The sequence below is a fragment of the Ictidomys tridecemlineatus genome, chromosome 5, assembly GCF_052094955.1.
Source record: "Ictidomys tridecemlineatus isolate mIctTri1 chromosome 5, mIctTri1.hap1, whole genome shotgun sequence".
Taxonomy (NCBI): Eukaryota; Metazoa; Chordata; class Mammalia; order Rodentia; family Sciuridae; genus Ictidomys; species Ictidomys tridecemlineatus.
Window position 1 is genome coordinate 176593057 of NC_135481.1, and position 25624 is coordinate 176618680.

Genomic DNA, 25624 nt, shown 5'->3' on the forward strand with positions numbered 1-25624 from the left:
CACCTTTCCAGGCCGAGGCAGCATGGCTGAGAGGGAGGTGGGCAGTGAGTGGGCCTTGGTGGGTGGGTTCACGTCAGCCATGTGATGTCCCTGCCAGAGAGGACCCACCTCTGTGCTAGTGGCATCTCCGTGAGCAGGGCAGTGTCCTGAGGATCACACCATGCCTAGGTGCAGGCAGTGTGTGTCCTATGGGCTGACATAGGTCAGGAATTAGAGTGCACACTCTGGAGTCTGGTTTCAGTTATTGCTCCAGCCTCGACACCAGTGCTAAGAATGTGATAGGGTTCTTCTAGTCACAGCTCAGCATAGAAGCCAACAGCCCCTTCTTTCCCTCCCTTTCTCCCCTCCTTCCTTCCTGTACTGGGGATTTAACCCAGGGGCACTTAGCCACTGAGCAGCATCCCCACTACCTTTTTTTTTTTTTTTTTTTTTTTAAATTTAAAACGGTCTCACTAAGTTGCTGAGGGCCTCACTATGTTGCTAAGGCTGGCTCAAACTTGCAATCCTCCTATCTCAGCCTCCCAAGTTGCTGGGGTTACTGGTGTATGCAACTGTGCCCATCAAGACCATTCCTGAAGAAAGGAGTGAATATGAATATGAATTGGTTCAAAATCTGTGATCCTCAGTTTGCTTATCTGTAAAATGAGTTAAGGAAAGCACTTACCTTAATAAATATCTTAAGGATTCCTTGAGGGAAAAATGCTGTACGTGGAAAGTGTTCAACAACTGGTAGCATTTATTGTTCAGAGATGATTCCAATCTATTTTCTTCATTCTAGATTCCTCTAACCCTGAGGAAATTTGTTTTTTTATGGTACTGGGAATCAAACTCAGGGCCTTGAGCATGCTAAACAAGTGCTCTACCACTGAGCAAAACCCCCAGTCCCACCTTTCCTTTAAAAAAAAAAAAAAATCTAGCCAGGCACACTGACTCATGTCTGTAATCCCAGGGCTTGGCTCCAGAGGTTGAGACAGGAGAATAGCAAGTTCAAGGCCAATCTCAGCAATTTAGTGAGATCCTGTCTCAAAATAAAAAATAAAGGGCTGGGGATGTGGCTCAAGCGGTAGCGCGCTCGCCTGGCATGCGTGCGGCCTGGGTTCGATCCTCAGCACCACATACCAACAAAGATGTTGTGTCTGCTGAGAACTGAAAAATAAATATTAAAAAAAAAATTCTCTTTCTCTCTCTCTCTCTCTCTCTCTCTCTCTCAAACCAAAACTAAAAATCAGTTATTAGTTGCACAAGTGGGTATTAAATGCATATCTATGTCAGAATCAAAGTGTTATAAATATGGTTGGAGTCCTGTGGGATTCCCCTTGTCCACATGGTCTCATTGTTGGCAGAAGCCTGCCATTGTCATTTTGGCTCACACCTTCCTTCTGCTGTGTGGCACATCTCGAGGGTTCCTGCGGCGTTCCTTGGCTGGTTTCTCCTGCCCCCACAGCCTTCCCCTCAAGTCCTGGGCTCTGTGACGCTGGGTTCCTGAGCATCCTGCATGATGGTCTGTGCCCCAGGCATGTCTTTTGGGGGAACAAGAAGAGATTGGAGGTCCCTGTTGGGGAGTCGCAAGGTGTGACACGGTGCTAAGGGCCATGCAGGCCCTCACTGTTACTTTCTGCTGGTTGTTTCTCAAGAAAAATCCAGTTCTGAGGTCACAGGGCTCCTTGGGTGGCCTCTTCACTTTCCAGACAGGAGCCCGAGGTTCAGGGAGGTGCTGAAGACAAGTGACTGTCTTTGCTCGTTTGAGCCAGAGCTTGATCTCAGGCTGCTGTTCAGTCCAGTACCTTTTAGTCCTCCAAAGTGTGCTCACTCTTAACCAAGTCGTGGGCTCACCCAAGGTGGGAGGGGCCCTGCGAATGTCTGGTGTGTGTGTGTGTGTGTGTGTGTTGGGGGGGCTCCATCTTGGCTCTGTGCTTTGAGCAGGGCGGGTGGTGGGGCTTTGCTTGGCCCTGGTGGCTGAATGGTTTCTGCCTCTGTTCTGCTGCTCTACCATGTCCCTGATACCTGTTTCGCTCGACTTCTTGTTTTTGGGGAGCTCTTTAAGGCCTGGATGATATCAGCGGATCCCCCTACCATGGCATGCGGGCCTCTGTGGATGGCCCTGCTGCCTTCCTGAGTGCCCCTCTTCCCTTCAGCTCCAGCTCCACTGGCCCCTTGAGGTTCAGGAGCGCCCCTGCCCCAGGCCTTTGCCTTGTTCTCTGCCTGGCACGCTCCTGCTTTCTGGTTGTTTTTGTTATGAAAACGTTCAAACATACACAGAATAGAAACACGTAGCACTCCTCTTTATCATCACCTGGTACTTAGTCCAGGTGTCTCAGAAGATCTCCTTATGATTATTTGAAATCAGATGTAAGCAGAGTTCTCCGGTGGTTTTGAGCAGAGGAACTGTGTGGTCTGAGGCCTGTGTTGGACGTGCTCGGGCAGGAATGCAGGTGGGAACATAAGTGAGGAGGCTGTTGCAGTGGTTCAGGCCACGGGATGACCCTGGAGTTGGTCATGGGTAGAGATGGAGGGATTGGAGTGTATAAATTTGGCAGGGGCGGGGTTAGGCTGGAGAGTATATTTAGACATACACACTCCCAAGACACCTTCTTGTCTGGATGCAGTACAGTGCCTTGGGCAGCAGGGGGTACCATTGACCACTTTCTGGTCTCCCATTTTTGAAGTCGCTGTCTTGGTGTATGGCCTCTGAAGGTTGGGTCAAGCATTGCCAACCTAAACTCTTCCTCCTTTTCCTCTACCTCCTCCTCCCCTTCCTTCTCCTTGTAATTCAACTTAGGGGGCCCTGTACCACTGAGCTACTCTACCACTGAGCTAATGTCCCTAGCCATTTTTATTTTTATTTTGAGATGGGGTCTTGCCAGATTGCTAAGGCTGGCCTCAAAATTGTGATTCTCCTGCCTTAGCCTCCCAAGTTGCTGGGATAATAGGTATGTGCCATTGTCTGTGGCCCCAGACTCCTCTTCTAGAGTTGGCCTCGACTTCCAAGGAGTGGGCCTGCGGGTCCGACTTCCCATAGCTGGTCTCTCTGCGCTCTTTGGGTGGTTAGGGCCAGAAGTGAAGCTGGGGGAAGAGCAGCAGAGGTTGAGGGGTGGGTCAGGAGCCGGTGTCTAGAGGGTGGATGGACCCACAATACCTCCCTTTCGTTGAGGCCACTGTCATCTTGCACCCAAGCTGCTTGCCTCCTTAGCAGCCCCACTGCATGCCCTCTGGCCACTGTCCCTGCTTGCGGTCATCTGCAGGTCTCAGCAGGGGTCCTCCTGGAGCCTTCAGTGGTGTAGACCTGCCTCCTCTAGCTGTCCTCTTGTGCCCTCTCCTCCTGGGCTCCTCAAGCCAGCCCCGTGGCCTTGCACTTGCAAGGCCTCGTCTTCCCCCCAGTGCTCCTGTGGCCAGTTCCTTCTCCATCTCAGCTTCTCTGAACCCTCCTCGAGAGGTTGTCGAAAGTAAGTCTGCCTCAGTTTCCCTTTGTCAAAGCCACCTCCTTGTTTCCCTTGCAGGACTTGCCACAATTTGTCACTGTTCCTCTCCCTGTCTCTATGTCCTTGCTGCTATTTCCCCCAGAAGGGAAGCTCCATGTGGCAGGGGCATCGTAGCGATGCTTCTGGAACCCTGGCAAGGAGCTGGAGCTGGCAAGCCTTTGTTGAATGTGCGAGCGGATCAGCCTGGATTGTTCCTGCTAACCCATTGGTGACTGTTCTTCCAGAATATTTTCTCTGCATATAAATGCATGGAGGGCCAGGTGTGGTGGCACGTGCCTGTAATCCTATGGCTAGGGAGGCTGAGGGAGGAGGATCATGAGTTCAAAGTTGCTTAGGCAACTCAGAGAGACCCTGTCTCTAAATAAAATATAAACATGCTGGGGATGTGGCTCAGTGGCTAAGTACCCCTGCGCTTGATCCCCAGTACAAAGAAAAATGCATGGATCAAATGCATTCTGCTGTCATATATACCTAATTAGAATGAATAAATAAATAAATTTAAAAAAAACCCAAAATTAGAATGGAAAATGAAATAAAAAGTAAAATAAAAAAAAATACATGGAAGAGGGCAGTGAATATGACTCAACCATAAATGAAATACACGCACTTCCATATGTTCTTCTTGAAGCTTTGATTTTTGGAGGAATCCTGTGGCTGTTGACGCGAAGGGAGGGTTTGAGGGGGAGCAAGACCAAAGGTTAAGAAACCAGCTGGGACCAACACAAAGGTGAAGGCACCTGAGCTGGGCAGAGGCATGTCACCATGGGCAGTGGGCAGGGAAGATTTGGCCTGATGGGATGACGGAAGCCATTGTGTTATCTGAGGTGACACCCAGGTGGGCCAGTTCAATGGAGAAGGCTAGGGCGCTTTATGACAGGGTTCTTCAAACTGGGTTTTGAAGGGAACATCCGGTAGAAGGATCTGGCAGGCAGGATGGGTGTGGGCAAGAGGAAGCCGCGTGGGCAGAGGCACAGAGCAACCTGTGAGGGCCTAACTGTCCTGGGACTCCTGTCTGGGTTCTCTGGCTCTCCAAGCCTCTTTCTTTCGTGCTGATCGCGGCCACTTCTTGCTGTACCCACTCAGCCTTGGGCTAAGTCCTCTACCCCACGCCAATTTGTTACCTGTGTGACCTTGCGAAAGTTCCTTAGCGTCTCCTTTTAGGGTCTTTGTCTCTGGCTCAGGGCCAGTGACACTCTTCAGGGTTGTGTGTGGGGTCCAGGTGACCCATAAGATGGTACCCAGCAGAAGGACCAGCATATTGGAGGGCAGCCAGGTCAGGACGCTCTCTGGACCTGGGAGCCCTCACTTTTTTGATTTGTGTCCTGGCTAGGAAGATACCTGTCCCAGGTTGGTTGATGTGAAAATCGTGTCAAGTTTGCCCTTGACACGAGGCAAAACACTTTACAAATGTCAGGCGCTCCTCCTCCTTTGGGGCCACTTTCACCCGGAAGGTGAGTGCTTCCTCCATGAACTGTTGGTCTGGCAGTTGTTTTGCCCACAATGCTCAGCTCTGGGCAGCTTCTAGGACTCTTCTCTCTGGTTGGAGAGGTGGTGCCTTTCCCAGGCCTCCCAGGAGCCCTTGCCTCAGCTCCCTCAGAGGCCCCTGAGGCTGCTGCTCCTGCCCTGCAGCTCTTACCCATTCCATGTTGTAGGTTCACAGTGCTGAGTTTAAGAAAAGGAGTTCTTTGCTTTGATTACTGCTCAGACAGGAACTTCCTGGGTGAGTCATCTTTCTGTCCCCCATAAGCTGTTTGTCCAGCATCCGGCCTTCCACGGGGCTTCTCTCCTGCTGCTCTTGTCAGCACTCATGGGCACCAGAGGGCGGTGTAATGAGGCAGGCTCTGGTGGGCAGGTGTGGGAGGATGGGGCAGGAGGGGCGGTGCTGGGTTGCAGGGATCCTCTCTGCATCTGGCAAGCCTGGCAGGCATCCGAGGGCTGGCGCTGGGCCTTGTACATCCAGCGCAGGCCCAGGGGCCTGGTACTCATTTCTCTACCCCAGCGACTGGTGGCTATGACTCCCACATCTACCTGTGGAACCCCTTATTCTCTAAAAAGCCTGTGTGGGTGATGAAGGGACATCAGACCTCCGTGATGCACCTCCTCGTAAACAGCAAGAATAGCAGCATCCTCATCAGCATCTCCAGGGACAAGGTGATGCTCTCAGTTCCGTTCCTTGGGGAAAGACACTGATGCTGGGGTAGTAATCTGGCTCAGCCAGCCAGGGGACCCATGCTGGGAGGCATCTGAGGCCTAGAGGAACAGGGTAACGTCCCTCCTCAGCCAAAGGCCTACAGAGAGGTACCTGGCATCACCATGAAGATCTTCGACAGTCCCCAGTAGAGTCCTGATCCTAGCTCACATCAGTCCAGAGCAGGGTTCCCATGTAGCCCAGTCTGGCTTCTTTACCTGAGCAGATCTTCCTCCTGTTTGGTTCTCAGTTTCCTCATCAATAGGCTGGCTCTTGAATGGTTTAGAGGAGAATAGGTGGTAAGAGAGCAGGCAGCATCTGGCACACAGTAGGTGCATGAGACATATGAGTCCTGTCCCTGCTGGTCCCTGCCCCACCCACATCTGCACGCCTCAGCTCTCCCAGTGACCCCCTCCTTGGTCGCCCTGGCTGTCAGCCTGACTGGACCTTCCTCAGTGCCTGGGGCGAGGGGCATCACTTTGCTCAGGGGCAGCTGTTAGTTCAGGATGCTGCACCTCCTTCTTGCTGCTGGGGCATCCTGGCCAACATGCGGAGGCCCACGGCTCCCAGGGTCTCCTTCAGGGAACAATTTTGAGTTTTCTGGCTCAGCAGATGGAGAATTTTCAGAGCCTTGGTGTCACTGGGCCACCCTTCCCAACATGTCCTCACTCAGGCTGCTAGGGGACTCTCCTCTGCAAACTAGTATCCTCACCTCTGGTGAAGGATCTGAGGTGCGGGTGGGTGATGGAGATGGGCCAGCTGACGTCCTCGTGACAGCCATGGGAAGAGCTGGGGCGTGCACTGGTCTGGTTGATTCTAAGTCCATCCTTATGTAGCTCTCTGAGGTGGCTCTGAGCAATGGGTCCTGGGGGGACTTCCATGGGGCCTCTCTAAGGAACTTTCCTCAACCCAGGATGACTGCACTGGGGCTACTCTGGGGACACACAGGCCATTTTGGCAATTAAGTTTGTACCTACTCTGACTGTGTCCTAGGCTGGCTTTTCATGAGTGAGCTGAAGTGGGAGCTGGTGGGGGTCTGGGTGGGGGTGTTCTGCAGGGTAGAGGCCTAAGGGAAAGCCCTGGGATGGAGCTGTGTTCTGCCGTCACTCACCTGTGGCTGGGCTACTGGAGCATAAGTGTAGACAGTGCAGGATTTTCACCAGTGCAGGGTTGTCACCAGCATAGACACTTAACGCAGTACATGTGTATTAGGGGTACCTGGGTAACGTGTCCCCGAGGATCCCCCACCTCTTGCCTGTTTCCCACCCAGAACATCCGCGTGTGGGACATGCAGGACTACATCTGCCTGCAGTCCTTCTGCGGGAAGCTGTTTGCCCTGGGGAACTGCCCCATCACCAGCGCCTGCTTCCACGAGACCAACAACACCCTCATCTGCAGCACCTATTCCGTGAGTGTTGTCCCGGGAGGGAGGGAGGGAGGGACTCATGGCCACGGGCAGAAGGGGCACATCAGCTAGGGACACCCAAGAGTCTGTCACATCCTTAACAGCAATCTTGAGACTGCTGAAGCTGCTGGCCTCCAGCCTGGCCTATGAGGCTCCTGCTCTCAGGCCGTCCTGGAAGGCAGCGTCTGGGCCCTGGCCTGCCTTCCTCTCTGCCACCGCTACCTCCGCTCATCCTGACCTGCGCATCCCTCGGGCTCTCCTTCTGGAACCGCTAGCCCCAGGTGGCGTCAGGAGTCCTTCCTGAGTCCCCTTGGCCCATCACGGTTGCAGGATGTTTTTCCTACTAAATCATGAACATTAGGAAGGCGGGGCTGGGCCCAAGCAAGACTCTGAAGGAGAGGTCCTCAGGATGACAGGAAGACACTTGTGAGTGGTGACCATGCTGATACCTGCAACAGGTCCTGCTCCTGAGGGGCAATCATGAAGGTGGACTGGCCAGAGTGGTGGTGGGGCCTGGGACCAGTTGGGGCTGTGGGAATAACCAGCAGCCAGTAGGCAGGGCAGTCCTGACTAGGAAGGAGAAGAGGAGGACATCATTCGCGGTGGAGCTTCACCGAGTCCTGGCGCCCTCTGTTGGCTGGGCCACTCTAGCAGGAGATGCACATGTCCTCTTGTGCCTTTGTTGCCTCTCCCCACATAGCAGATTTTGAAGGAGGGTTGTGGGTTCCTCCATATCTTGCTGAGTGCTGGACCAGCTGTTGACCTCTGTCAAGTTAGATCTTCCAGGTTCCTTTTAGTCATCAAACATGATTAACCTCCAGTTCTTTGTCAAGAGCTGAGAATATATGAATAAGACACTCCCTTGAGAAGGGAACCTTGATAGAGGATTTAGCCTCTCAGAAATGGTAAGGAGAGAGGGACCTTGGACTTTTGCCTTGGGGTTCTAGGGACACTAGGGTTTGAGAGGCCTAGCTCTGGGAATGGAGGCCCTGGAGTAGGAAGAGTGGCCCAGGAGCCTCACTGGGTGCCATCTAGACATCTTGGTGGAGTGATTTATGGGAGCCATCTCCCTGGGGCCAGTCACTGAGGGCCCATCTCACTGAAGGCAGAGCCCCTCTGACTCTCCTCACCTGCAGATTGGGATCTTAAATGGCTATTTGGAGTGCCAGCAGCCTATGAAAACAGGAAAGCTGTCAACTCACAGTGCAGCCGTGTGCAATGTCCTTTACAGCAAGATCTTTAAGCAGGTAAGTGACCAGGACTTATCTCCAAGGCTGGTGGGAGGGCCAGGTGACATGGGGCAGGACCCAGACCTTGCCATGGGCCCGGGGGTGCATTTGAGGAGCAGGCAGCTGCCCTGCAGAAGGGTGGCCATGAGATGAGGTTTGAACGGCACCAACTGGTACCACACGGCTGCCCTCAGCCCCTGGGCCATGGGCTGGCTGCCTGAGGCCTCTCTACGTGAGTCAGCTGGAACGCTGGCTGTGGGGTGCTCTTTGGGGCTCCCAGCATGGCTCTTGTTCCAGGGTGCTAGATTTCAGGGAAACTGTTGTTTGGCTCTCTTTATTGTAGGAAGTGGGTGGGGGAAGACCTAGGTAGTAGGCAGCACCCTGGGCCTGAGTAGAGATCTCTGGGCCCATAGAGGCTGGGCACAAGGAATCCTTAATGAGAAACGGGAACAGAAAAGGATGCCAGGGCCTCGCCCACCCCGCTCTTGCCAGCCTGGGCCCTCGGGCCGGGGCAGCTGCATCTGCTACGGGGGTGTTTTTCTGCACAAGACCCACAGTAGCTTCTCCGGGCTTCCTTCACCTCTCGTGCCTCAGGCTCTTCAGTGTTGTCGAATAGTTCCTGCTTTGTCTTTAAGTAACTCCAGGCTTCTCTAGATGTTCGGTGGGAGGCGGGTCTGAAATAACTTCACCTGCTTCTGCTGCGTGGTGACAGTCATTGCAGCAGCAAGCCCTGGAGCGGCATGACCGTCCTCTACTCTCCGCAGAGGGTCCAGTTAGTATAAGTTAGGATATTCTTCCTTTCTTTACCTTCCTCTTTCTTTTCGTCAGAATAATGATGCTTCAGCCAATATATATATATTTTTTTCTGAATCGAAGATTACTTTTTTCTGGATAGATTCTGAGTTAAGGGAGACTTTACTTTCTAAAGTAAGAGCTGAGGAAGGCTGTAGCGTGGGAGCTGGCACTGACTGGAGGCATGGCTTGCCCTGCAGCAGGAGGGCCCTGGAGCCTGATCTCTGGGTGCGCGGAGTTCTGGGGTAGCACAGGCTGGAGGCCCTGGCATGGAGACGCTGCTGTCCTGGTGCTGTGTTCCCCCCACAGGTGGTGAGTGGCTGCCTGCATGGCACCGTGTGCGTGTGGGAGCTGTTCACCGGCACGAAGATGGTGGATTTCTCCGTGTCTGGCACGCATTTTGTGGAGCTGACCTCCATGGCCCTGGACGAGTCCGAGCGGTGTCTGCTCACAGGTTTGCGAGATGGCACCATGAAGATGTGGAACTACAACAGCGGGGAATGCCTCCTGACCTTTCCCAACCCAGACAAGGTGGAGGTCAGTCTGGTGTGTTGCGGAGCCAGGGCAGGGCCCTCAAGTAGCTAACCACAGCTCCCGGGCGCTGGAACATGAGTTTTATGTGTTCCTGAAAGGCCGTACCATCTGGGCAGACTCCTGTCCTAAACCTGCCTGAGCCTTGTGGTATCATACGTCAAATAAAGACAGACAATAGGGGCTATCTTTATTAAGTTTCCCCAAGTGCTCCTTACTCTATATATTTGTTAGCACTTCTTATTTCACATATTGGAGCTTTGGATTGCATTTCTAGCTGGGAAGGGGAGATGGGATTCAGAGTTACTGTACTCACCCTCAATTGGAAATACTTGACAAGGTCTTAGGGACAGTCTGTGGGTGTGACATAGAGCAAAGCCAGCCCTATGGGACTTGAGCCCTATAACACAGTCTTTTAACCAACGCAGCAAGAATACTTGGCCAAGAAGAATGGGGTTTGGATGCTGGTCCAGATGCTGTCACTTAGTAGTTAAGTGACCTTAGCCAGGTCACTGTGTGTTTCCATCCCTTCCTCTAGACAATGATCATGGGTACCTGCCCTCTCTGCTTCCTTTAAATCTGTCAAGTTCGATGGTCTAGGTCCATTAAATTAGATAATGGGATGTGAAAATACTCTGAAAAATGCATGCTGGCAAAACTCTAGGGCATCCTTATGACTGAGAGTTTTGACTTCTTGCTGGCACATTTAGGAAGACATTTGGGGTCCAGAGCCATGCTCTCTGAAGAGCTTTAGAGCTTTATTTTCTTTCATCTTCAACAGATTAGTGGACTTGTCCATATGAACAAAGCATACTACATGACGGGGTGGAGTAAGAGAATCACCAATTTCACGTGAGTAGCCAGCACACACGGTGAGGGGAGGGCAGCTGGGTTCCTCCAGTCCTAGCTCCATGGTAGGTAATGGCCACGCTCCATCTGCCCGACTGTCCTTTTCATTTGATACTCATTGAGGCTAATATGTCTAGGCCTCCTGCCAGGTGCTGGGTGATCCCTTCTGGAACACTTCATTCAGTGGGGGGATGTCTCGGTATGTCTGGGTTTTTATAGTAGAATAGTGTACGCTGGGGTGGCTTATGCACAACACCCTTATTTTCTCAAGGTGTCAGCAGGTTGCTGTCTGGTGGGGGCCCACTCCTTGTTCATAGAAAGCTCTCTTCTTATTATAACCGTACCAGGTTGAAGGGTGAGGGGTCTCTCTGGGGCTTATAAGGGCCCTAATCCCATTCCTGGGGCTCCACCCTCACAACCTCATCTCTTTCCCAGGCTCTGCCCTTGTGACCAAATCGCCTCCAAATTCCCTCACATTGAGGATTATGGGTTAACTTATGGATTTGGGGGAATATGAACATTATAAATCAAAGAATTTCATTTATGAAGTGTTCTGAGTGCTGTGAAAGAAGAAAGCCGAGGTTTCTATGGGGGAGGTGGAAACATGCTTTGACTTGGGGTGTCAGGCTAGCTGAGCTGAGGTGTCTGGGTGGGTGTGATCTGAGGTACTTGGGGCAGAACACACATTCCAGGGGTGGGAGCACCAGGAACAAGGGCCCTTCCTTTTCAGAGGGCCTTTGTAGGGTTATGATTTCCCCCTTTAAGCCTTAATCTTTGCCCAGGTATCTGAACAGGGGTGGATTAAGACTATCTGTAAGCCCCAAAGACAGCTGTTACAGTAAGCATGTAGTAGATGCTTAGGAAATGAGGTTGGTGGGCTGGGCTTCCAGCCAGCTCCTAAACCAGAGAATGTCTTCCTCTGAGTTGGCTCCCCAAATCCTAAAGGCCAAGGTTTCCCCCAAAGAGCATTAAAGGCTCAGCTCTCGGCCCTCCTGCCTCTGGCCACGTGCACAGGTTCCACAAGACCAAGCCGGTGCTCTTGTGCTACCACTGGCAGACCTTCCACACGGAGGATGTCCTGAGCATGGCCAAGTACCAGCACCAGTTCCTCGGCACCTCCTCCTACAATGGGGACATCCTCTTCTGGAACGTCAACACATTGAAGCCCATCCTGAGATTCAATGCATCCTTCAGCCCCTTGCCCTTGAAGCCCAAGAAGGTATGGTGGCGGCAGGGGGAACGCTCGCCTCTCACCCTTGTCTCTGCTGAGGGCAGCCAGCAGCAGGGGGGACAGGGAGGGTAGGGGGCACCTGGGAAGCAGAGGGGAGGTGGAGCTTGTTCTGGAGAGGCAGAGAGCCGCAGGTAGATGGCAGTTTCTGTTTATCTTCATGTGACCGATGAGAAAACTGAGTCTCAGAGAGGATCCACACCTTTCTGGAGGCCACACAACGCACAAGGGGTAGATCTAAACTTGGGCAGTCCGCCCCTGAGCTGGTGCTGCTCCTGTCCTTATTAGGTGTTGCATAGACTGCTCAGCAGGCTCGGGGAGGGAATTGGGGAACCTGTGCGGTCAGAGTTACCATGTCTTGGCAGACTAACGCTGGAAAGGACGTTAGGGGTTACTTCCTCCTTAGGTTTCCCAAGTGTGTTGGGGAGGGGTGCTTGAAAGCTCTGCCAAGTTGGGTGGTGCTTCCCCAAGAACAGCTCAGGATATTTTTGGTTTTGCTTCAGTTTTGAATCTGTTTTATCCTCTGGACGTCCCTAACATTACGCACAACCATGACAATATTTGGAACTCACAGTCCATTTGATAGATGGGAAGACTGAGTTCCTCACAGGAGCAGTATCCTGCCTGTGGGCACTCATGGTGTCAGTGGTGGGCCCAGGGATGGGGTTAGAGGTTTGGTTTGATGTCTTTAAGGGGACAAGGTTTCTAAGAACAAACCATGGGTGCCAGAGGGCCCTGTGGTGTCGGCCTAGATTTCTCTCTAGATGATGCAGAGCCTCAGGGCTGTTTTCTCCCTGGCACAGGTGCTAACTGAGGGGTGCCTGGATGAGAGGCACTCCAACAAACCCTGCAGGAAGCAAAAGAAGTGGGTACACAAGGTGCCCCAAAAGTCCTCCAGGGTGACAACCAATGCCAGCCTGAGGCGGAATCTGGTGTCGGCACCCCCTGTGATGAGCCACTCATTCTCCCCCTCGCTCCCAAGACACCAGAGATCCTACATTCCTGTGCCCTACAAGGTGGGAGAAGCGCCCTCCATCTTTGTCTTTCTTATTGTGTTTGTGTTCTTATTTGGATGTACCTTTTCAGGGTGACTGTCACCATTAGCCCACTTGTTTTGAGATGGCCAGAGAGCAGAGTCCTTCCCTATCCCAGACCTACTGCATCTGATCCCCCATGCTGCGGCAGGACAGACCCTGCTGCCTCCCCAGGGCAATGCCAGGCCAGGCTCAAGAGTCTGAAGGCTGAGAGTCAGGACCTGCAGGAAAAAACCCTGGAAACCTGAAGTTGGGTATTAGATCCTGGGCCAGTTCTCAAGCTTGAGCCCCCAGCCCCGACCCAGGAGTGAGCATGGACCCCCGGGGTTGCTCCAGCAAGCCTTGCCTCCTTGCAGACCAGTCTGCAAAGGGGTGAAGCAGAGTTGCCGGCCAAGTACTTCCTTCCTCCTCTGAGCTGTCTTGGCCCCAGGATGGACCCTTCCAAGAATGAATGACTGTTCTGTTTGGGGGGACAGGGAGAAAGCAGGAGGAGCTACTTCTCTTGACATCAGGAGTTGCTGGCCTTGCGCTTGTAGTAGTGACCACAGTATCCCCATGATGAGCACAGGGATCTCTCATGTGGTGCTCGAAGAGCCACTGTGTTCATTTCCATAATCAGGGCCTAATTCCAGCTCCTGGGCAATGAGGCTTGGGTGAGAAACACCACCTTCTCCAAGTGCATGATCATTGCCAGGCATGGGGCAGTGTAGACCCAGCCCAAGCGTGATCGGCTGGGACATACTTTTGCTAAAATGCATGTACTTTATATACTGTGAGACACCCAGGCCATCTTTGAAGGCTCAGGGTTACCCTGCAGTCAAATCTTCTAGAGCAGTGGGGCCTCGGGTTCCTTGAGCCTCACTTTTAACCAGGATGATCACTTCTAGGACAAAGGAAGGGTCTTCTCCAAAGACAAACTCAAGTCTCTGCCCCAGAGAGCAAGACTGCTAGTCCCTTAAAATGTTGATTCCCTAGCCATCTGCATGTCCTAAGGCTCAGGACCCACCAGATACTCCACTGGACTTTTCTCTACTGTGGGAGGCCACGGGTGGCTGCTCTTTAATCATCTACCTGATCAATGCCCTCATGGTGACCCGGGAGACCTATTTTTCTTTCTAGATGCTTCTCAGCCTTGATCGTTCCGGGCTGGCAAGAGACACCTTTACCAAACAGTCAATGTACAAAGAGGCCCAAAGGAAAAAGGGGGAACTTCAGAAGAAGCTGCTTCTGCAACAATCCAGAGCCTCCGTGGAAAAGGTTGCTGTGCTCAGCCAGGGGCCGGGGGCAGGGGGAAGGGGCGCAGGGTGTGGCTAGGAAAGGCCCCAGTGCCCAGGGAGCATACTGGAGTCAGGGTTGCTGTCTGGGAACAGCTCCTCAGGGTGGGTCAGGGAGAGCTAGGGATGTGGGTGGTGTCCCTCCTAGTTGGGGGCTTGGGCTGGGGAGGAGATCCCGGAGGGTGTTGGGTACCCCATGCAGGTGGGGCTGGCTCTTCGTTCTCTTCCTCTTCTACTTTTCTCTGTCTGACCCTGCATGCCCCTCCTGAAAATGCGCTGCGTGTTCATGTTGGGGTGCTGCAGGCCTGTCCCTTCATCCAGCTGCAGGGACCAAGGACTCAGAAACGAAGGGGCAGTTGATACCTTCAGAGCTGGCCTGTGGTGGGGGGGGTTGGGAGCTGGGAGGAGCTCATTCCCCCCCTTCAGGTTATGAATTTTCTTCCAAAAATACCTTTTAAAACCTTTTAAAAAGTAATAATGCAAGTTAATAAGAAGAAAACAAGTGTGTATTGGGGCGAGGGAGGAGATCCCGGATATATCTCACTCCTGATAAAGAGGGAGCCTGACAGTCTTCAAAGCCTGAGTTCTTTTAACTCTTTGCATGGCTACTGTTGGGAAGTCCTTGGGCTTTTTGCTTGGCCTGGTGGTCTAAATATGATAAAGATTTGTGTCATGAATCTTGATTGGATTTGTGTGACTGACCCTGGTGGTTTCTGTGTGAGGCCGCCCTCTTCTGAGGCTGACCTCCACCCCTGGCTTCTAAGTGCCCTTCCTCCTGCTCCAAGAGCAGTCACGTCCCTTCTCTCTGGGAGTTGGGTGGTTGGTTGAGAGGGTCCAGCGCTTTTGGGTCACCCCTGGTTTTGACACCACTGGTGACCAGTGCCTGCTCCCTCATGTGTTGAAGCATAACATTGGAGAAGCCTGCCGAGGCAAGCATACGAAGCAGGGGTTATTTAAAAGGGGGTAACATAGACTTCTCCTGGGAGGGAGAAGGGGGCCAGAGCTGGTGGCCTGGTATCCCAAGAAGCGAGGGTGTTCTGCCCTCTTATGTGTCCTAGGCTTCCTTTGTTCTTTCTCTCTGTCCTTCCTGCTAGCTCACACCTTGGTGGGGGGATGGCCAAAAGGTAAGAAGCAGATGGGCTATAGGGGCCAAGTTGGAGTGCTCTGTGCAGGAAGGGGGCTAATTAATAACTCCCTAGGGAGGGACAATCCCTGAGACAGATTACCTTAGCAGCAGGTTGGAGCAGGGGCAGGTTATCCTCTGAAGGAATTAACTTTTCCAGTCCCTCTATTCTCTGGATCTGACTCTTGCCTGTCTGCCCGTCTAATTCTGGCTTCAGTTTTGGTTCTAGTGGAAGAAGAGCTCAGGTTGGGTGGGGCAATGATGCCTTAGCAGAAGGGTCTTGCCTGTGGTCTTCCTGTTCACCGCTTCTATCTGACCATCTTGGAAGCAAGTGTGACAGGGTACTGGGAAGGCAGCCAGTGCAGGGGGCTAAACTGTGCCCCTTAGAGCCTGTTGATAATGCATATGCCTTGGCCTTCTCAGTAGTGGTCAAAGACCTTTGTGTCTGGGGCCACTGGACTGAGCAAGCTAAAACGCCCAATAGGAAGTGGGCTAAGTATCTTGTTTTGGACTCAATGGCAATAGGGATAATCAAGATTTTTTTTGTTGTTGTTGTTTGACAATATGTTTTGGGGACACAAGAGCCATCACACTGTAAAGTTACGACTTAGCAGAAGTGGTAAGGCCTCCAGTTCCCCTCCTGATTGGTTCTGCCATCTGATGGTGCTCTCAGCCTCCAGCAGGAGACAGCCAAGAAGCTCTCTTCATGCTCACTATGTGGAGCAGCTTCTTACATGGCTCCACGTGGGCCTCAGGAGTGATATGTAAGGCTCAAGTGAGCAGAGGGGGAATTATCAAAGGGACGAGCAAAGCAAGACTTGAGCAAGAATTTGGTTAAAATACTCTCAGCAGTTGGCTGGAAAACATGGGTATTTTGCTGTAGGTTTATGTGAGTGGGAACGAGCTCCTTCCTCACTTTGAGTTAATAGGTCTTGAAAATTTCTGTTGGAGCCTTATAACAAATCAAACCAAGGGGAAGGAACAGGGAAGTACTAGGGAATGAAATTACCATGGAGTGTAACTTCCCATTCCTGTGTATCTTGTTTTCAACAAAGATTTATTAATCTTGTACTATGTGCCATTGTAGTTATTGTGCTATTGTCACTGTAGCTACTGAGGACAAAGCCATAACAAAAACCAGACTCAAATCCCTGCCCTCAAGTAGCTCATAATCCAGTGTGATGTTTCGCATCACCAGCTGAGTAGAAAGGGACATCTAGGAAATTGGGGACCAGGTTGGTATGGTGACTTGCCCAGGTCCCAGAGGAATATGTGTGACAGCAGCCAGAGTAAATGCTGGTTTGAGGCTGTGCCGAGCCAGGCCTGCTTCTCCCGCAGATCATCTTCCTGCAGACCAGGCCTCGCCAGCCACACACAGCTGCCATGCTGAGCAGCTGCATCGACGGCCACATCTACGCTTGGTCCCTCCATGGGAATGGAGGCCTGCTGGGCAAGTTCCCTGTGGACCTTAAGGATAATGGGGATGTGGTTGTGGGTGCCATGGCCACTGATGAAAATGACTGGATCCTCATCACAGGGGATTGTAAAGGACACATCAAGGTGAGGAAAGACTGTGTTGAGATTGGGGGACTGGCATCAGTCAAATGCTGCCCAGCCCTTTGCTCCAAGGTCCTTACCCACCCCCTGCTTCCTCTGGGTACTGAATTCATTTGTAAAACACTGGGGGTGGATTACTTAGAAGTCCCTTCTTGCTCTGGCCTGGCCACCAAAATGACCACCAAAAGGCCCTTTCAAGAAGCCTTTCTCTGTGATTCTTCTGCTCCACTGTTATCCTACATCTCCATCCCCAGCCAGGTGTCTCAAGTGATCAGCTGTCTCAGGAGCTGATTTTGTGCTTTATGGGGCAGGGGGCAGGCGTGTCTCATCCTTGAGCCAGTCACACGCCTCTGCTGGCTAATCAAGGGGTGTGGCTGAGAAGACCCTAAGGCCATGGTTATAGTCTGAAAGCTAGAAGAACTGCTTCTCCAGAGTAGTTTGGGAAGAGCCCACAGAGAAGGATTGGGTCAAGGGCTGCTAAGTCAATAACCCACTCTTTGTGCCTAGATCTGGGACATTAAGGATTACTGCATACTTATCCACCAGCAGCCACTGCATACCAGTGAGAGCAAGATCCCCATTGAAACAGAGAACAAGTTCCGGATCTTAATTCCTAAACGGTTCCAAATGAACATCCCACACTACATTCCCTTGAAGGAGACGGAGGTAGGAAGGTTACTGGAGGGTCAGTCAGAAGAATGTCCCCATAAGGAGCTGGTTCACTTACTGAGATTATGACTCTACTTATGTGGAAAATTATTATTTTTTGGATGTTAATTCTTTTCTTAAAATTTTTTATTTGTTCTTTTTAGTTATACAGTACAGTAGTGTATTTTGACATATCCTACATCCATGGAGTGTAACTTCCCATTCCTGTAGCTACTGTGGTCGTACATGGTATGCAGTTGCACTGATCGTGTTCCTATATGACCATAGGAATGTTATGTCTGGTTCATTCTACAGTCTTTCCCGTTCCCATCCTGCTCTACTCCCCTTGCTCCTCCCTCTTCCAATCAGGTGAACCTGCAACCCCTGCCCTCCAACCTCTTGTGAGTCAGCATCCACATGTCAGAGAGAAGATTGGACTTTGGTTTTTTGGAATTGGCTTATTTCACTTAGCTTGACAGTCTCCAGGTCCCTCCATTTAAATGTAAATGCTATAATTTCATTCTTCCTTAAGTCCTTTGTTTATTTTTAAATTGGGTTGTTGCTGTTGAGTTGCTTGGGTTCCTTATATATTTTGAATATTATCCCTTTATGAGATGTGTGGTTTATAATTATCCCCCCCCCACACACACACACGCACACACACACACTCTTCTGGGTTTCTTCTCCCCTTGTTGATCGTTTCCTTTGTCGTGCAGGTTGTCAGTGTGCTGTAGTCCCACTTGTTTATTTTGCTTTGGTTCCCTATGTTTGGGGCCATATCTAACAAGTCATTGCCCAGACCAGTGTTCGCCCTAGGTTTTCTTCTAGTAACTTTACAGTTTCAGATTTTATGTTTAAGTCTTTAACCCATCTTGAGTCGATATTTGTATACAGTGTGAGATAAGGATCCAGTTTCATTTTTCTATATTGTAGATATCCAGTTTTCCCAGCACTATTTATTCATGAGACTGTCCTCCCCCATTGTGTGTTCTTGCCATCTTGGTCAAAAATAATTTGTTCATAACTGGAAATGTACCTGTAGGCTGTCTGTTCTGTTCCAGTGCCATGCTATTTTGATGATGGGAGCTTTTATATATATATATATATATATATATATATATATATTTTTTTTTTTTTTTAAAGAGAGAGACAGAGAGAAAGAGAATTTTTTAATATTTAGTTTTTAGTTTCCGGCGGACACAACATCTTTGTTTTGTATGTGGTGCCGGGGATCGAACCCGGGCCACACGCATGCCAGGCGAGCGCGCTACTGCTTGAGCCACATCCCCAGCCCGTACAATATATTTTGAAGCCAGGAAGTGTGATGCCTCCAGCTTTGTTCTTTTTTAAACTTTTTTGTAATTGTGGATGGACAGGATGCCTTTATTTTATTTGTTTATTTTTATGTGGTGCTGAGGATCGAACCCAGTGCCTCAAACATGCTCAGCAAGTGCTCTGCTACTGAGCTACAGCCCCAGCCCCAAGCTTTGTTCTTTTTGCTCAAGACAACATTGGCTATTCAGGGTCTCTTGTGGTTCTATGAAATGTAAGGATTGTTTTTTCTGTTCAATGACATTGAAATTTTGATAAGAATTTCCCTGGATCTGTAGGTTGCCTTGGGTAGTATGAACATTTTAACAATCATTCTTTTTAAATTTAGTTTGTATTGGTATCTATTAACTATACAGAATAGTGGATTTCATTGTGACCTGTCCACGTGTGCATATTGTTCTTAATTCATTATTCCAACCTATGAAACCAGGCTATCTTTTCATTTATGTTTTTTTCCCCTTCAATTTCTTTAATCTGTTATATAATTTTTAGTGTATAAGTTTTCTATGGATAAATTTACCTCTAAGTATTTTTGTTATTGTTGTTGAAATTGTAAAGAAGGTTGTTTTATTGCTTTCCTTTTCAGATATTTCATTATTAGTGTTTAGAAACACTACTGATTTTGTCTGTTGATTTTGTATCTTGCAACTTTACTGAATTCATTTATTAGCACTAAGAGTTTATTTTTGTTGTTCTGTGGTAGAGTACTCGCCTAGCATGTTTGAGGTGCTGGGTTTGATCCTCAGTACCTCATAAGTATAAAATAAAGATATTGTGTCCACCTATTACTAAAAAATAAGTATTAAAAAAAAACAAGTGGTGAGAGTGGGCATTCTTGTTTTATCTCTGATCTTAGAGGAAAAGCTTTCAAATTTTTATGTTGAGTATGAGGTTAGCTATGGGTTTGTCAGAGGTGGTTTCTATTGTGTTGAGGTACATCCCCTCTATACCTAATTTTTTTAAAAAAATATTTTAGTTGTCAATGGACATTTATTTTATTTATTTATATGTAGTGCTGAGAATTGAACCCAGTGTTTCACACATGCTGGGTAAGCACTCTGCCACTGAACCACAATCTCAACCCCTGTTCCTAATTTCTTGAGAGTTTTTATTATGATAAGGTGTTGAGCTTTGTCAAATGTTTTTTCTGCATCTATCAGATGATCATTTTGTTAATGTGGTGTCATAGTTATAAATCTGCATATGTTAGCCATCCTTGCATCTCAGGGATGGCAAATATTCTTGAAAGTCAGATCTAATGATTAAGTGATATTTTACTTTATAGAATTATAAATATTAATTGTATAAAAGAATCATATCATTTAACTTGTTACCTATTATTGGACTTCAGGGCAGTTTAAAAATTTTATTATAAAAAAATGGACAAAACTTAGAAAAACTTTAACTAAAACTGACTAAAGAAGAAATAGAAAATCTGAAGAGTCAATCTGAATATAATAAGAATAAAACTTCCTACCAAGAAAAGTCAAGGTTCAAATGTTTTCAATGAATCCTACCAACTGTTGAAAGAATTAATGCCAGTTCTCTAGTTCTCTATCATATAAAACTCTTTGGAAATTTTTCCAAAAGAGTTTTATATGATACCAAAGCCGGAAAAGGTATCACAAGAAAACAAAACTACCAACCAGTATTTCTTATGAATATACATGCAAAAATCTTAAACAAAATTCTAGCAAATTGAAGCCAGCAACATATGAAAGATTCATATACCATGACCAAATGAGAGTTATCCCAGGGAGGTAAAGTTGGTTCAGTATCTAAAATCAATGTGATACAATATATTGACTGAGAGAATACAAAAGCTCATATCAATAGATGATGAAAGAGCATTTGACCAAATTGACCAACTTTTCTGATTTAAACACTCCATAAACTAAGAAAGGAACTTCCTCAACCTTGTAAAGACCATCTATGAAAATTCACAGCTAACTTAATGTTGAAATACCAAATACCTTCCCCTAATATCAGGAATAAGATAAGAAAGTCCAGTCTTGTCACTTCTATTTAACATTTTACTGGAAGGTCATTTGGGAAAGAAAGTAGAATAAAAGGCTTCTATATTGAAATGGAAGTACTAAAACTATCTTTATATGTAGATGACAAGATTTTGTAAATAGAAAATCCTAAAAAATCTACTAAAATTCTATTACAGCTAATAAATTAATTCAATGGAATGGAATATATTAATTTAAGATCAATATACAACATCAAGATATTTTGATGAACTAACAATGAGCATTTAAAAATTAAAATGAAGGAAAAATGTTTCCCTTGCAAATGGCATTAAAAAAATTAAAATAGGAACTAATTAGCAAAAGAAGTGCAAATCTGTGCTCTGAAAACTGAAAAACATTATTAAAAGAAATTAAAGAAAGCCTAAATAAATGGAAACACATCCCATGTTCATGTAGTAGAAGATTTAACACTATTAGTATAGCATGCTTTCCAAAATGATTCATTATAGTTTAAATAAAATCTCAGCTGGTTTTTTTTTTTAGACCCAAAAATTCATGTGGAAATGCGAAGGATCTAGAATAGTCAAAAACAAAAACACCCCCTCCCCAAAACTCCCCAGAACCAAAACCAAAACACATAGCATGATAACAACAATAAACCTTAAAGTCTTAAAAAAAGAAAGAAAGAAAGAAAAGAAAAGAAAAAAAACAGCATGATTCATTAAAAAGTACTGGGAAACCTGATGAAATATTAAGAGAAAACCAAATCATTATCTTATATCTTAAATACTTAAATGATCAAAACTTAATCCAAAGCTACAGTAATCATGACAGTGTAGTGCTGGCATAAGTAAAAACATAGGTCAGTGGAAATTATATATTTGAGAAGGGACTAGTACTAGAATATATGAAGAACTTAATTAAATATAAATAACCCAATCAAAATATGGGCAAAAGAGCTAAACAGACATTTCTTCAGAGAAGATATGCAAATGGCCTGTAAGTGTATGAAATAAGACTGAATATTGTGAGCTATCAAGGAAATGCATGCAAAACAATAATGAGGTCCTACTTCATACTGAGTAGCTTGGCTACAGATAAGCATTGATTAGATACAGGCAAATTTTTGATTGCCTATCACTTTCTTATTCAGAAAAAAGGTAAATGTTTATTCTTTTTTCTCCCCTATACTGGGAATTAACACAGGGCCTCATATGTGTTAGGCAAGCACTCTACTACTGAACCTTCACTTATTATTTCTTTTAAAAGTTTGTTGATTCATTAAAAATAATCTTCAAGGGGCTGGGGTCATGGCTCAGAGGTAGAGAGCTCGTCTACCATGTGTGAGATGCTGGGTTCAATCCTCAGCACCACATAAAAATAAAATAAAGATGTTTTTTTAAAAAAAGAATAATCTTCAATCATTTAAGTATTTATTTTAAGATATTATATAATGATTTGGGGGCTGGGGGATATAAGTCAGTTGGTGGAGTGCTTGCCTTACATGCACAAAGCCCTGTGTTCAATCCCCAGCACCACACACACAAAAAAAAGATAATGATTTGGTTTTCTCTTAATATTTCTTATTCTTTTTTTATTCTTTTTTTTTAAAGAAAGAGTGAGAGAGAGAGAATTTTTTAATATTTATTTTTTAGTTTTCAGTGGACACAACATCTTTGTTTGTATGTGGTGCTGAGGATCGAACCCAGGCCACACGCATGCCAGGCGAGCGCGTTACTGCTTGAGCCACATCCTCAGCCCTTCTCTTAATATTTCATCAGGTATCCCAGTAATATTTATTGAATAATGCTTTTTATTACTACTATTTTTTTTTTGTACCAGGGATTGAACCAAGGATGCTTAACCACTGATTCACATCCCTATCTCTTTTTATTTTTTTATTTTTGAGACAGGTTCTCACTAAGTTGCTTATAGCCTCAATAAGTTGCTGAGGCTGGTTTTGAACTCGTCATCCTCCTGTCTCAGCCTCCTGAGCCACTGAGATTACAGGTGTGCGTCACCATGCCTGGCTTCTATTGCCACTCATACCAAAGTTTTATGTATATTCAGGTTGGTTTTTTGAGTTCTCAGTTTTCTTTCATTGTTCTGTTTATAGTTTACATTATTCTGACCTAACCATACTTGACTGTGGCAGAATAAATGCCCCTTTTTAATCTTGTTAATTTAAAAACGGGCTGTTAATTTTCATCCATTTTCCAGTTAAGTAGAGTTGTATTATCTGTGGTATAATGTTATATATTACTTACTCACCCCTAGATATTTTGGATATATGTCTTCTCCCAATGTTCAACTGAAGAACTTTAGAATACCTGGCAACATCTCTAACTCTTACTTATCTCCTCTGTAAGACACGGAGAATCTTATATGTCCTGTAAGGTGGTGAGGTTCAAAAGGGGTAATCTGTATAGGTGATAAATGATGTAGACATTTGAAAATGCTTTTTATGATTTTCCCAATGGAGACAGGGCCAGAGAAGTTCTGGGAAATACCAAAGGTCACCAGTGAGGTATGTGGAATGTGTCCAGAACAAGAATGCTCAAGATCCAGGGCCCCTCCACTGGGCTCTGCTGTCTGCAGTCCTGAATGCCTGCAGATGAGTTTGTGTGACAGCCTTGGAGTAAGTCATTTCCTGTTCCCTATAGGTTGTGGCTGGCCAGATCATTTCCCTGGTTCCCCCCAAGCTCCTGAATACCTGGAGAGGCCATTTGGAAAGCATTGTGGACATCCTGTACATAGACACCTTCCAACTGGTCATCAGCGCTGGCCAGGACCAGGACGTCAAGGCTTGGAAACTCTCTGGTGATGCCATTGGTATGAGGCCTACCAAAGCATACCCATACCCATGTTCATTCTTATCCCTGTCCCTGATAGAACATAAGCTGGCATGAACGTGTACCCTGTGGGTAGGGAGGTCTCAGACCACAGCCACTGTCTTTGCTCAAATAGGATTACAGGATGCGCATCTGTCTGGTCGCCCATTCAGTACTCTGTCCATTCAGCTGCCAGCCATCCATCCACTCATTCACTCACCCACCCACCTTATTTCCCTTTGTATATTTTTGAAAATCATATATTTGATAAAGTATGTTCTTTTTTTTTAAAAAGTGAACTTAATTGTTATGTTATATTTAAAGAAGAACCACAAACCTAAAGGATTCATCTTGGTGAATTTCCAGAAACTAGCAACTCCCCTCACATTTCCCTCTGGGACCATCACTAACAACTCCTCTTCAGAATTAGCATCATCCTGATGTCTAAATCCATATATTAAGTGTGTCTGGTTTTGAATTTGGTAGAAACAGAATCATGTAATATGTTCTCCTTTCTCTCAACATTTCGTTTGTGAGAGTCATCCATTTGTGTGGTGTGGTAGTTCATTCATTCTTATTGAACTAGATACCATAATTTACTTGTCTTTGTTGTTTTGGGCATTGGGATTGTTTCTAGCTATTTTGAGTAACTAAAAATAATGCAGCTATGAACATTCTTATATGTATTCTTAGGTAAACAAATGTAGGCATTTTGTTTGGCTATGCATCCAGAAATGTGATTCCCAAATTACAGAAAGCATAGTATTCAGTCCCAGTTGATGTTGCCAAATGATTTTTCAAAGTAGTTATCAGTTTGCCTTCTTTCACCTGCTGTGTTTAAGAATTTTCATTGCCCCATATTTTTGACAACACTTGGTATTGTCAGTGCTTTGCATTTTAGCCACTTTGAAGAGTTATGTAATGGCATCTCATTGTGGTTTTATTTGACTTTCCCTGGTGACTACTGAGTTTAAGTGTCTATATATTGGTCACTTGGTGGCTGTATTCATTTGTTAAATGCTTATTCAGAATTTTTGCCCATTTTTCTGTAGAATTGTCTTCTTTTGAATGTATGGGATATGAGTCATTTGACAATTACATATTTTATAGATTCTCCTTTCATTTTGTGGCCTACTTCTCATTCTTGGTCATAAGTTTGGATGATCAGAAATTATTCATTTCAAAGGTAGATCATTTTATCTGTCTCATCACTTCTGGCTGATGTTTTGCATCTTTTTTGTATTGTAGCATAACCCAAAGGACATAAAATACACTCTCTTAACAAAATTCTAAGTATACAATATTGTTAACATACATACTCTGTTATTTCTAGAACCTTTTCATCTTGCATGATTGAAACTATACCATACATGGCCACTCTCCACTGCTCTCCTCAGCCCCTGGCATTTGCAATTCTACTTGCGTTTTGTGTGATTTCATTACTTTGATGTCTCATGTGAGTGGAATTGTGCAATATTTGTCATTCTGTACACGGCTTATTTCACTTAGCACAGTATTCTCAAGGTTCATCAGTGTTGTAGGTATCACAGATTTCCTCCCATTGTAGGGCTGGAAAATAATCCATTGTGTGTCTATATCCTGCTCTCTGTGTTCATTCACTCACCAGCAGACACCTAGGTTGCCTCCATCTCTTGGCTGTGGTGAATAATGCTGCATTGAAATCTGGGAGTGCACAATCTTTGTAATCCTGTTTTAATTGGTTTTATTTTTAAGTCCTTAGTATTTATTTTGGATAAATAACAAGAAGGGGATTGCTAGATAATGATGGTAGTTGTATTTTTAATATTTTGAGGAACTGTCCTACTGTTTGCATAGTAACTATACAATTTTACATTCCCATAAAGGTTTTGATTTCTCTGAATCTTCTCCAACACTTTTTATTATCTGTTTTTCTGATAACAGCCATTTTAACAGGTGCAAGGTGATACCTCTTTATGGTGTGGGTTTATACTTCCCTGATGATTAGGAATATTGAACATCTTTTAATGAACCTTTTAGCCCCTTTTAATATCTTCCCTTTGGGAAAATGTGTGCTCAAGTCCTTTGCCCATTTAAAAATCATCTATTTTTATTGTTTTGCTTTTAGCTTGTAGGATATATATATATTGGATACTAACCCCTGGTTAG

The 25624-nt window shown here is 46.7% G+C and overlaps 1 protein-coding gene across 1 annotated transcript in view; it reads left to right on the top strand.

Moving 5' to 3' along the window:
* Efcab8 (EF-hand calcium binding domain 8) overlaps positions 1-25624 on the top strand; it is a 59170-nt gene that overhangs the window by 20141 nt on the left and 13405 nt on the right. The window contains exons 11-22 of the mRNA XM_078049079.1: positions 5132-5199; positions 5479-5630; positions 6938-7075; positions 8209-8319; positions 9403-9630; positions 10406-10476; positions 11488-11692; positions 12505-12717; positions 13855-13992; positions 16471-16692; positions 17197-17355; positions 23309-23477. Of these exons, the coding sequence (XP_077905205.1) occupies positions 5132-5199; positions 5479-5630; positions 6938-7075; positions 8209-8319; positions 9403-9630; positions 10406-10476; positions 11488-11692; positions 12505-12717; positions 13855-13992; positions 16471-16692; positions 17197-17355; positions 23309-23477 (1874 nt within the window). The remainder of the gene's footprint in view (positions 1-5131; positions 5200-5478; positions 5631-6937; positions 7076-8208; positions 8320-9402; positions 9631-10405; positions 10477-11487; positions 11693-12504; positions 12718-13854; positions 13993-16470; positions 16693-17196; positions 17356-23308; positions 23478-25624) is intronic.